General features: G+C 34.6%; 1 protein-coding gene across 2 annotated transcripts; it reads right to left on the reverse strand.

The window, feature by feature from the left end:
* Positions 1-681: 681 nt before the first annotated feature.
* Positions 682-4,150, reverse strand: LOC103460974 (zinc finger protein 618-like). 2 transcript variants are annotated; one of them, XM_017303552.1, is made up of 2 exons: positions 3,853-4,150; positions 682-938 (listed from the first exon to the last, which is right to left on the reverse strand). In XM_017303552.1, exons 1-2 carry the CDS (start codon positions 4,097-4,099, stop codon positions 823-825), a joined length of 363 nt encoding a protein of 120 aa, XP_017159041.1. In that variant the 5' UTR covers positions 4,100-4,150; the 3' UTR covers positions 682-822. The 2 variants fall into 2 exon arrangements, with proteins under 2 accessions (XP_017159041.1, XP_017159040.1); XM_017303551.1 differs by having other exon boundaries at positions 693-938; positions 3,799-4,150.
* Between the last annotated feature and the right edge of the window lie 9,739 nt (positions 4,151-13,889).

Raw genomic sequence — 13,889 nt, forward strand, 5'->3', positions numbered from 1 at the left:
ACATATCTCCATATGTTTTCAACACGGCTGTCGCCGGTTCCACTCTCGGCCTGGAGACATTTGCCGCATGTCTCTCATTACCCACTTTACTGTCAATTCACTATCAAATAAAGGCCACTAGAGCCAATAAGATCTTAAAAAAGACAAACAAAAAAATGAGGGTGATATTTGTTATTACATTTAAAAAACAATCACTAGTTTGTTGATCACAGCATGTTGTGATATTTGTGAACGTCTAATAACATTAATCTTGGAATTATCTGGCTATTGATTTGCTGAATTATTTTTCATTCACTCTACAACTACACAGTTTATGGGTTAATAAATATGGTTACAATGGAAAAAGGTGGAATTCAGAGAAATAATAATGGAAAAAGTGTAATTTGGTAGAATAAAAGGAGCAATTCGCAAATTAATAAAAACAGATTTGAGGGGGCCCTTTCTTTAACCTCTGCCATTAAGATGCAGCCACCACTTTGTAAATCCCATGTGGACAAATAGAGCAGCAACAATTCCATCTCAACACAATTTCTAAAAAGAATAAAAATACCTATTCAATCCAATCCAATAATAAGATTACAAGTCAGTTACATACATTTAAAATTAATCCCAATTGAAGAACTGACTTGCAGCATTAATTCTTCCTGGAAGATTGTACAATTGACAACAAAACTGGCAAAAACTATTAGTAACATGAGGAGCCTGAAAGTATTCAATAACCTTTCAAGCAACTCTTCTGCAAACACTGATATTGCAAAACCAAATGCAATTCAATATATTGTGCGGTCTTACTTCCAGTATTTCATTTTGCAATCCTAAACACTAAAGAAAGAAATTTATAAAAATAATAAAAATCTTACCTCTGTGTGCTCTGACATGTGTCTGAAAGCAGTTGTAGTACTTGTACTTTTTCCCACACACTGCACATACATACGAACCTGCACAGACATGTCAAAAGTAAGTTTTAGTACCATAAGTAGCAATTAATTTATTACAGCCAAACTTCTTACCATAAGGTTCAAATTGGGATTAACATCTGAAAGTTATTCAAGATTATTACTAGATTATTGTTGTTATAATGATGTTAAGATCATATCTTGCACAATTTCAGTATGTAAATATGAGAACTGTTCTTTTGTTGAATAGCAAAAATTATAGTAATGTTGACAGAATTATAACAGCTGTAGCTGTGGGAAGAAAACTTAAAGTTGGCTAAACTCTGTGTCAGTGAGGTGTTAAAGGGGCAGCATTATGTAAAATCAATAGCTGGCGCTATGTTTCTGGAAAATACATAATATGGCCCCTTTAAAAAAAACTTCAGAAGAAGGTGCTTTTGATGTGAGAGACTATTTAAAATAAAACAAAACTATGCTGTATTGATATGAGCTATTTAGCTGATTCTTTAGATTGCTAAAATCAAGTGTTAAACGTTGACTGTCATTCTCACTCTTTTTAGTAGTTTTTTTGTCCTTAAAGTTTCAGGTACAAAAAGAAGCTTTCACAAAACATCAAGTCACATGCCTCTTGGTGACATTTCCTATAGATGATAAAATTGAAAAAATGTTCCCAGAGACAACTTATGTTATGAAGGCTAAATGTATCGCAGCTAAGATGATTTGTTTTCATTTTGCTTCTCAGCTCCTCTTTCTTATGAATCATGTTGAGTTTAGATCTCAAAGTTAGGACAAGCATCAACATTCCTTCAGAAATACACACGACTGATGTTAACAGTTACTAATGCTAATTGCTCTAATCATTATAATTGCTGGTATAAGATGGAAGAGTTTAAAATGTCGACTTCCAAATCATTTGTCTTTGTTTGAAGTTAATCAAACTCCACTTTGCAGAGACTGCTCTCTCACACATCTTGTGACTCCTAAGATAAATAATTAATGACCACTCATGGCAAGAAGGCCAGAAAGAAGTATTTTAAATGCTGGAAGCACACTTTAATAAAGATAAATTTGACTCAGCTAAATAACTATTGGCAGGTCAAATTCTCTCATCAGTGCATCTTTAGTGCTGGAGTAAGGGTTTATACAAAGTGTGGGTTCTGAACTGGTTCGATAAAAAAAAGATATTCACAACCAGAGAATCAGCACTATTTTACATCACTGTGTTATTTTAAATATTTCTTCCAGTTAATGTTTTATCACAGAACTGGTGCAAGCAAACACTGGCACAGCTTTAGAATTGGGATTGAGTGGTAGAAAGACTTTAACACGGGGGAATGAAGGAAGGATACACTCAAACTGTAGCACTAATCACAAGAAGTCAGCTTCCATTTCCAAATACTTATATACTTTATATTGCCAAAAGTATTTGCCCGTCTGCCTTCACTCACATATTAACTTTAGCGATATCTCATTCGTATTTTAAATTAACATGATGTCAGGCCATCCTTTGAGGCCATGAAAGCTTCAACATTTCGAGGAAGTGTTTGCTCAGGACTTAGGAGCATATTCATTTGAATATATATATATTTTTTTTTTACCATTCTTCCAAAAGTACGTTGTGAGGGAAGACACTGATGTTGGATGTAAAAGCCTGGGTAGCAGTGTCCACTCTTATTTATGTGTTTGCTCAGGTTGAGGTCAGGGCTCTTCTACGCTAAACTCACTCTTCCAGGTCTTTAAGAACCTTACTTTGTGCACTGATATGCACTAAACTCTTGGAGACTACATGAAGCTTGGAGGTGTGTAGTGATTGACCTCTGCCCACTTCACAACTTATCTCCTGTCTCTGGTCTGTGTTGTTTCATAGCCTACAATTTTGTGAATTTGTGGCTTTCATTCACTATCACTTTTGATTGATTGTAGCACTTTAAAGAGTTGACTGTGGAAATAGTTGTACAGGTGGCATCTTATGGTCCAACAGTGAAATTCAATGAGATCCAGAGAGCGGTAAATTATTTCACAAATGTCATAGAAGCAGACTTGCAAGCCTAAGTGCTGAATTTTATACACCTGTGATGAAACACAGGTGTATAAAATTGAACACTTGAATTCAATGATTTGGAGGGGCGAGCATATATTTTTGGGAATGCAGTAGTTGTGAAGATACGAAGCTGCGGAATACAAATATGAAACACTTGAATTTACGAGTACTGTAAAATTTTGGACAAACTGTTGTTTGTGTCAACATCTATAATTAAATTCCTGTTTATTATTAATCCTAGCCAGAAAGAACCGGCGCAGGCTGGTTTTTAAAAGCTGCTGATTCCAATTAATTTTTTATTTGCTCTAGTTTACCCAGAATAATGATTTATGTAAATGCTGTTGTGTTAGACCGTGAGCTTTAACCAAATTTACATAATGAATCAACCTTATATACAGCTGCACTTGTATACTTACATGATTTTTGAATCATCTGAATGGTATCTCAATATTGTAAAATAATGGACATTAACATAATTTAAACTTGGCAGATGTGTGGAAGAATGATGTGTAAGACAACATATCTTTTCCACCCCTAGAAGAAACTTGTATAAAAACATTTATTCTCCTGTTATTCAAGCAAATTTTGCAATACCCATCTTTGATATTTAGCTGCTATCCCAACATGACTCCATTTTTATTACAGTTCAAAAATGACTGAACAGAGCATCAACTGGATGTCGATAATCCTTCAAACAGTCCATCTTTTTAAGAAACAAGTCCAAGAATAATCAGTTGAATGTTGATTTTTGCACTGCAGGAATATTGTTGTCATAAACTGGATCTAGATTCGACATGTAAAAATAAATGTAACTATTTAAACTTCAAGCAAATGCAATGATATATCAGTATAATCACACACCTATGCATGAGTCAGTGCTCTTCGTTGGAGGAGGAGTACCAAGGGCAAACATACCCTCGGTTTGAGCTCTACGGGTTCCACCTCCGCTTGATCCTCCATCTTTTCCTCCAATAACGACACAGATCTCAGCAGGGTTGGCATCTCCGACTTTCCCGTTGCTCTTCTCTGAGATCCCAGGCTCTTTCTTCACAGCAACCGTCGGTGGCGTACTACTCGTGGCTGTGGAGGGATCCGTGACTGCATTCCCATTTCCACTTTCAGCCTGCTCCTTCCCAGGATTAGGTGCCTCCGGTGCACTCATGACTCCACCTCCTCTGAGCCTGTGCTTCTGTACGAGGAGTAAAAACAGGAGTCGATATAAAAATACATCCTAGTAACGTAATTTGAAGCTATATGGCCTCCAATCTTTTCTCCATTCTTGCATTATACAATGGTGTATGGAAATAAACATTTGTGTCTATTATCTAAGATGGACAGCTTGCTTTTTTTAAAAATGTTTAACATGAGACGCATTTTTACATTGTAATGAAAAAACAGGACTATGGTTCGAGATAACAAAGGATCTAATTAGTGCTTGAGAGGAACCTACAATTAACCAATTAGAAACAAGGAACGCGAACTAGTGCTATTGATGTCAAGCATTATAACATTGCGCTATGAGAAATTGTGCCTTTTAATATTTTTAATGTGGAAAAAAAAGCATCCAATCAATAGCTGAATATAATTCCTGAAAATTCTTAAGCTTGTTTATAAATAAAAAAAAATGCATGAAACATTAATTATGTTTGGTTTCCATTCAGAAACAACATTTCTCTTTAGTAAAGCCATCTCTAATGTGGCCTTTAACAACATCTGATGAAAACATTGAATTACCTTGTTTGTTTGTTTTTTCACACAAACTAGTTAATTGAAAAATACAAGCTGTTTTAATAAAACTTTTAGAAACTGTTATAAAAAACTGATAGTCTGCAGAGTAATTTACTACATATGAATATTTGCAGAATTTCAAAATATTAAACTGCTGCCTAGATCTTGTAATATCCTACTATCAGTCTTTACCTCAAAGTAAAGGTTTAAATCATCTTGTTAACATAATTTGTAAAAGTTGTGAAGAAAGAAGGCATTTGGCTATACCTAATTCTAATTGAAAACAATCTGGGCACCCTCAATGCTTTAGGATATCCTAGCATGCTAGCTGAGACCGTTTAACTGAGAGTTAAAATTGTGTAGTCATGTACACACAAACCAGACACTGATGGAGATGTTTACTGTGGTGGTGTTCAGTGTTGCTTAGCTGTTATTGGAAGTAATCTTTAATGGCTTAAATCCTACACCCCTGTGGTGCTCAAATCACTGCAATTTGAGAAATATCTAAATTACACAGCTTACCACGTGGCTATAAAAGGCCTTGTTAAAAGAATGAGCTCAAATGCAACCAACCAAAACAGAAGTATGCCAAAATGAATGATGTTATGGAAGGAAGGAAGGAAAATCTGCCTTCTAATAATAGCACACCAATACAGCAACAAGTCTCCTTAAAGCCCAAAAGCACCTCTCTCTGAATAAGACACATGACCTAAAATGGGTAATACTAAAACCAAACATTGTTCTTTTTTATATCAAATGGTAGATGTGCACATGCAGTTAAAAAAAAGGTGGTGGAAACATTGAAATTGGGTGTTTTTCTAAGGGTTGAGACTTTATCAGATTCCTACTTAAACTACCCAACTTTTGGAAATTAAAGAAGCCGAGTTAATACTTTGTACAAAATATTTTTGTTGCAAATCTTTTAAAAGTATGTCCCTGCCAGATTATATTTTTCTATGCATCGTGCCAAAATAGCTCAAGTCCAGTCAGAATGCAATGACTGCATCTGTCAACATCTATTCAAAAATAGTTGCTTTGTTGTTCTCTAACAAACAGTTGAGGCCTTCATAAAATAGCTATGTCTACTAATTAGGTGAGTTCTGACGTTAATTGGCTACATAAGGTTTCATTTGCAGTTGTTCAAGTAAATCAGCCTACTTCATATGTAAATGTTATGCTGTCTATCTCACAGAATCACAATCCATTATATTTTGTGGATGGAACGTGATAAAATAAGAAAACGTTTAAGGGATATGAATACTTTCGCAACTACTGTAATTCATCTGTTTCTGATCTGGACAATTTAAAGAAAAAAGACATAAATTAAAAGTTGTTTTAAAGCAACGCAAAGTTGAAAGTAGATTTAAAATGCATAACACAATGAAAGCATCATTTGAGAACAGTGCAGTTCAATGATTGCCTTTTGCTAATTATCTTTTTCAGAAGGCAGACTGATTAAATGAAATCAAATGAAAATAAAATTTGATTGTTTTTTTACTGAAAGTATTCACCAAAACAGGGTGAGGTGCTTTTGAGTCTGACAAGAAATTTGATATTAAACAACTTTTCAGAATTGAGGAAAAAAAATCATTTTGAGTTTTTTTATAGTTCAAACAACTGGCCATTTATCTCTGAAACAGAAAAAGGGCAGCTTGTAGTATCACTGCTGTGAATTTTTACAATACTTCACCTTTGTGCTAAAGTAACTGAACATTAAAAGTATATTTCCTTTTTTCTGGACAGGTACAGCAATTTGAGAAAAATATGTAGTTTATTTAGCTGCACTTAAATAAACTATTGTGAGTATAACATATTAATGTCAGCTTAAAAATAAAGCTTGATCATTAAAATGTAAAATCTTCTTTTCTTCACTTGGCCTAGATTTTACAGGAACCCGTCCAAAAATCTCTAAATAAAAATATGTCGCTTCATGAAGACAACGTGATCCAAGAAGGCTTTAAAATTGAAAATTCTGGCCCTCATTACTGGTAGACAAAGATTCTGCACTTTATTTCCATTTCTACTTTCACATTTTGTACTACTTTACAGTAGTACAACGGGGTGGCTAAGTTAAACTGAGATGGGGAAAAAAAGAGACAACACCCCTTTAATATTTAGGTGTTGTTGGGATGTAGAGATGAAGACAGCAGGAACATAGGGAAAAAAGGAGGATTTTTATTAACAGAACTCATTAGACTGGAAACATCATGGTGTGGACTACGGATACACCAACATCAATATTTGGGCTAGAATCTGACATAGATATTGCTATTATGGATGTTAGCGATATCGCATATAAGTTACTACACTTCGGTATTTTAGAAAAAAAAAAAATTACCACCACGCTGACATCACTACTTATTCTCTGCTTCAGTTAAACTCTGTACAATCCTGCACTGAGTGATTGTCACTGCCATAACAAACAAACACCACGCGACCAACCTCCTCCCCAGTTCTAACGTCAGCCCAGTTTTACATATTGGTCTGGATGCTACACTGGTAAGTAAATGAACAGTTGGGGGAACGGCTGTTTAAGATCAGAAAACTGAGACTCTGAAGTAAAAGAATAACACTGGAAACCAAAAAACAAAAGGAAATATAAGAAGCTGCAACCAAAATTATCCTACCACTATCATATTCCAACAGACTACAACAGGTTGACATGAATGTAAATATTCACTGGAATGAAAATGGTCAACGTAAGTAATGCAAGTCAAATCCTCAAACGAGATGCATGTACGTGTTTTAATCTAAAGGATGGGTGTATTTTTCTCTCTGCACTCACAGTAAACCACATAGATGAGGCGAAAAACCTGCAGAGCTATCTGACCCTTCTTTATTCATGCAGAACAGCTAATGATTACCATAGAGGCAATGAGAACAATAAGCACAGCATAGCTAATAACATTTACAAAAAAAGAAAAAAACCCTCTCTTTAAAATAGAGCTTTTTGGGCAAATGTTTTAAAGTACAGAACATTTCTCTTTATTAACACCTCTGTAGAATACCTACAGGAAGATTCAGTGATCTGAGCGACGTTGCTTTGCTCAGACCAAAGCAATAACTAATCATCTATGATTATTTATTTAGAGACTATTGTTAGTTTATTAAATATTTAGCATGCTGGGCTTGTGTACTGGAGCTACAGAAATTAAGATACAAGTGTGAGAAGTTCATGGTGCATATAAACAGATTGAGGAATAACTTTAATCATGCATGAATAAATCACTAAAAAACAAAATGAGGATGTTTTTGTGATGACCTTTAGTTTGAAAAAACGTTTTCAACTGGATTTTTTCCCCCCGCACTTTCCACTAAATTCTGCTGTTTTATTGTCATTGAGCGTTCTGAAGTTATGACTAACATTAATATTTCAATATTCTGGTATGCTTCACTGTACTCTACAAAATATAATTGACGATACTTGTGGCATGTTGCGAGTCGGCACTGCTCAGATGGTTGGACGTGCCTTTTCTCCCCAAAAAAGCTATAAGAGGACTTTCAAAACCCCCTAATTCAACAAAATGTCACAAGTTAAAACAGAATTAAGTGCAAGGTTCACAGTGAAAAAAATCAAAGCCATCCCACTCATTATCGTTCAAGTGAATTTTGATTTCAACACAACTGTTTTTCTTATAATTGTGTGACCTAAAAGCTGGTAGACGATCTTTCTGAAACACCATGTGTCGCTTCACAACAATTAATGCAGCTTCATCCTAAAGTCATGGCCAAAAAAGAAGTCGTAAAAACTACACAAGCATAAACAGTTTCAAATGAGCCTGAAGCTTAAGTTCCTCCAAGATTTGCACCACCTTATGTTGTTCTGTATGTACTGATTTACATGTACATACACACGTTTTATCTGGAAATCGCAATTTGTAAGTTGTGTTGGTTTAACATTGAATTCACTGCTTCATCTTTTGTTCTATAATGCTAAGCCTCAATAGGCAGGTATTAGGGGAAAAAAAAGTTGACAATATGACTTAAAAATAAAATCTCATAACCAATCTGATTTCCAATTTTAATCAACTTTCTTTCTGTTCTAAAAAGAAATTACAAATGTTAGAAAATATTTTCAAAACCTTAATCATCCCTTCTGGGAGTTGACCTGAATTCAAAGTCTAACTAAATACAAGCTGTGAAACATGCTTGTAAAAACAAGATGGCAGACCCTGGGTGGGCTGAGATCACTCTAAGTTATGGGAGCCGAAAGGCTACTCTGGTGAAAAACAATCCTGCTTTTCTTAAATTTTATCTTTATGAACAACAAATTTGATTAATTGATTAATTGCCCAGTTCTGTCAACAACCTTATTAGTAATTACCCTTGCTTCTTATTAATAGTTATGCATTGTCAAACCAAACTTGTTGCAAGAGTAATTTGTTTATTTGAAAATGATATTTAAGTAGGTATTTAACTCGCTTTTCACATGTAACATTTTAATTTTAGGCCCCATCCACACAGAGACATTTTAGGTGTGTCTGCAGACGTTTTTTGCCATTTAGGCTTTGCATCCGCATTGATTTGGTTTTTCGGTAGACCAGAAATGATCATTTTTGAAATGATCATTGTCCGAACGTGAACAAATTCCAAAACGCCAGTTTCATGTTTCTACGTGGCCATCCAAGTCACATCTTTTCTTAAGTCATGTCTTTTTTAAACGATGACGTTAATACTTCATCTCTCTCTATCCAACTTGTGCCTGACATGATGCTATTTGGTGCTTTTTTTGGTCGTTCTCTGAAAGTGCTACAGCGCCACCAAATGGCCTGGCATACCGACTACAGCAGCCTGTTCTGTGGATGCACTTTTTTTCTTAATCGTTTACAAAATAAACTGTGCTCGTTACTGTGTACAGGGCCTTAAGCGTTGCCCTTTTGCTAACTGCAACTGAAAAATATTCATAATGAATTTTGCTCTTGCCACTTATTATACTTAATGTTTTCAAGTATGTGAAGGCTTGAAAGCATCGGCCTACATACATTTTACAAATAAATTGAGTTACTTAAGTAAGCTCAATTTATTTGTAATCATGTAATACAATGATTTAACAGTGAAGCATGTTAATCTGGTGGGACTGCCCCATATGTGGTTGTAATAGTTGATTTTCAACAGAAGACAACCCAATAGCAATACAAGCCACAAAACTTCCTCTGTGCATTTCAACACTGCAAAAAACATTTAAATCCAATCTGAAACAACGTGTGGGCAGACCTCTCAAAAGTCTTCTGGGTCAACTGCAAAATGAGCTGCACTTTTATCATTTACAGAGTGGCGCCAGATTTTACGTCTTGGTGACATAATACATTAAAACATTAGTTCAACATTCTCCCACTCAGTCATGTGGAAAAGTGTTTTCTTAAGATGGTGTTCCACTTTGAGATCCTTCAGTTTCCACTGATGCATACCTCATATGTAGCTGTTTTCCATTTAGTCGGGATTACAGTGCGTCCGGAAAGTATTTACAGCACTTCACTTTTTCAGCATTTTAATTTACAGCTTTATTCAAGTTAATCTCTTTCTTCAAAATTCCACTTCTATAACATTTTTTTTGTTTTGTTTTTAAAAGTAAAAACAGATTTGATGAGCAAAACCAAGGACTGTTCAGATCGTGGTCAAATCAAACCAGTGAAAGGGAGTCCAGGCAAAACTCAGGAATTAAATATTGCTGAGGCAGGGATCATAGCATGCTTATGAAAATACTTCAATGCAAAATCTAGTTTCATCTTAAAGCAGTATGAGTAAGTCAGCAAAGTTGAACTCAAGTAAACTATGTCCTTCAAAGGCAAAAGAGAATGAGGCCTTTATTAGCCCGCAATTGAATGATTTATTCAAAATATCTAAAGAACTGTAAAGGAAAAGAGCACTGACTGTACTATAAAGACACGGACATTAATCTGAGTTTACAATTTCATTATAAGAAAACAGACTTTTAAAAAATATCTTCAGACTACAAAGGTATGTAACTAGAACCTTATGCATAAACTGTTGTGTTATTTAGCCTGGAATCAGGCTACATTTTGGCTAAAAATATAGACTCATCTTGTTTGCACAAGATGAGTCTAAATTTAAATTGGAGAAAGAAACACAGTTGCACCAAAACTGTTTGGTCATTAATGCTGGAATATTACTGGGAACTTATTTACTATTTAAAAAAAATAGTAAACCTTATATTTATGAAAACTAAACTTTTTTGAAAATACTAACAGGACAGCACACAGATGTGAATTATTGCCAGGGTAGGTGATTCAATCAGTAAAACAAAAATGGCAAAAAACAGAGACATGAGGTTTTGCACTGTAGCTAAAAAAGGTTAACCTGCTAAATGTCACAAACTAAAAGAAAAATGAGTGGGTTTCCACAACAAAGTGAGCAAGTTTTATGAATGACATACACATAGATTCTGAATGCAAAATGAGGAAAACCACTAAAAACAGCAAATACCACATTCTTCATTTACGGGTATGTATATCTGTAGAAATGTTTATGTTTCATTTAAAACATGTGCTTGTTGCAAGAGTAACAAACCAACCAAGGCACAAAAAATATTAAATTAAGGTAAAAAGCAAAGCTTTTCTCTGTGGGTTACTTTTTTAAATTTAGCTTAAATAAATTTCTGATTCTGCCTTTGAACTGAAAAGTCTTCTGGATCAGGTTCTCAGGTTCTCCTGGAAATACAATCACTCTAAACTTACTCTATTTCCTGGATATAAAACCTGTTTTATATCCAAATTTAAAATTTTAAGACCCCCTAAGCTGTTCTTCCTCCCTTTAAAGGGCCTCTGCTGCTCAACTGTCTCCCTAAACCATAACTGTCTGTTGAGAGCAAGTCTAGCTATTTGATTTAATTAAATGTCCAACCTTCCTCTCTTATGCAGCTACAGAGTTTTTGAAGTTTTTCATTCTGGCATTAGTAGACACAATAATGGGTAATCCTTTGAGTTATGTTTTTTTAATGCTTGAATGATTTAAGGTCAAGTACAAACACAAAGCTAAAGAAGCAGTCAAGATCCAACGGACCATAAGATATTGCAGATAACTATTGCTTATGACCACTAAAAAAAATTAGGACTAAAAAAATCCTAAATCTATCTAAATATATCAACAACACAAAGCAAAATGTCATGCTTCTTGTACTTGAACAAAAGCATCCCAGTTAACCCAGTGCCACATTCCTTCTCAGATGGTTTCATTTAAATTACTGTTTGGGGCCCAGAAAGGCAAAATTGTTCATTAAAGAACAAAAAGGGAAAGACCAAAGAAACTTCCTAATTAAATTGAAAACAGATTGACCACCGGTACTATTTTTTTCTTTCTGGTCACTCTTGTCATTAATCATTTCAAAGCTCTCCACATAAATTGGTTAACTCTAAGGTACAGAATGGCTTATAGGTAGGAAAGTACTTAGAATGTTCTATTTAATTCATTGAAACAGTAAAATAGTGCAAGCATGTTGCTACATAAATATTATGTTGGCATATATCATTACCCTTTACTGCAGCCGCAGAACTCTTTTGTGTTTAGTACATATTATGGTTATTAAGAATGTTGAAAGCAATGTCTGACAAACTCTGTGTAGGGGTTGTGCAAAAAAACGTAATTATTTTGTCCAATGCTCGTAGTTATTTATGAGTACTTTTTAAGGTTAAAAAAATCAAACAAACAAAGCATTTAATTTTCTTTTAAAATCCTGCATTTATTTGTTCTGTCCAAGTGCAGTGATGTGTGGAGCAAGATCTCTTACCATGATGAGCAATAAACATACCCAGAACTCCTGGAGGAACATAGTCATAAATTATAAAAGTGCCTGGATTTTAAACGTAGTATATGCTAAATCGCATCAAATAATTTTGATCATAAAATTCAAAAAGTCTGATAGAATTTTTTTTATTGATTTTTTTTCCTTAGAAAGCCTAAAACTGAGCAAACATTCACTTATCAATACTGAAAAGGTTTTTGATTTGTTCTCTTAATGAATATGACCTGTGGGAGGAACTATGCAACACATTTTCCTGGGGCTAAATAATAAAGATATTTTTTTTAATCTTTCCTTTGTCACTTGAAATCACGATAAATAATGCCAAGGACGCTTTCCTTTCAGAAAACGTTCACTCCCCTTCTCACCCATGCAACCTTTTTCGAGTACCATTTTTAATGCAGGCTCTAAATTAGTATATAAAATGTTGGATGTGGCTTGTTTTCCTCTAATTAAAGCCAAAATGCAAAATTTGCCATCTGGCCTATGTTTTCTTACAGTCTGAGGCGGCCTGTGTACCGTAGCCTACAGCAGGATGGCAAGAGAAAATCTAAACCAGATGCACATCGGCTTCATGCCTCTTCCTGTATATCGTGATAGGTTATAAACCGACATACAAAAACTCAAAATTGTGAAGATGAAAGATCTGATTATTGGTTTTGCAAATCTACATTTACAAAGTAACATGTTCAGATCAAAACATGTATGTGTGCTAGAGTAAATCTCCGGAGTAAAGGCAAGAATTCAACTAAACACTGCTGCTGCTGACGGTGAAGGAAGCAAAATATTACCTCACCTGGGATAAATACGAATTCATGCCACACTTTTAAGATTTTTATTCCTCAGCATGTTTGTTTTAAAACAATATATTCTTGTCTTTCATTTCTCAACACACTACTTTGTGTTGGTCTGTCCCATAAAATCCTACCAATACATGTTGGAGTTCATGGATGCAATGTGACAAAATGTGAAAATGTTCATGTTGTTTAGTGTGCTTTTTAAAAACAAAAGACAAAATCAATGTCGACATAGACATCTGAGTGTGTTTATGTCGTTACATTCAGATTCGCAAAACCTCATTTTCACATATCTGTGCACGTTTACTTCGGTATTAATATCATGTGGTAAATTTTTCTTGGGCTACAACATAATAAGGTTACACGTATGAAAAACATCTCTAGGACAGGACTCTGCTTCAAATTCAGTGCAAAGTACTCAGCCTATATTTGGGCAATACTAAGCGAGTTTCTGCACAATAATTCTGTTAATCAATCACTGTGTTTTTAAATTGCTGAGGTTTTCTCATTTTTACAAAATTGCATTGCTTGACCTAAAGTCCCAAAGCTCTGCATGTTTAACAGGCTGGAAAAAAAAAGATTCCAAATATAAAATACAAATTTGCTTAACGCTCATAAAAATGTTTCCACTCTGGAGGGATTAAAATAGGAATCAGCAAAAACAGGGGAAA

Source organism: Poecilia reticulata, unplaced genomic scaffold (genome assembly GCF_000633615.1).
Source record: "Poecilia reticulata strain Guanapo unplaced genomic scaffold, Guppy_female_1.0+MT scaffold_407, whole genome shotgun sequence".
NCBI classification, from domain to species: domain Eukaryota; kingdom Metazoa; phylum Chordata; class Actinopteri; order Cyprinodontiformes; family Poeciliidae; genus Poecilia; species Poecilia reticulata.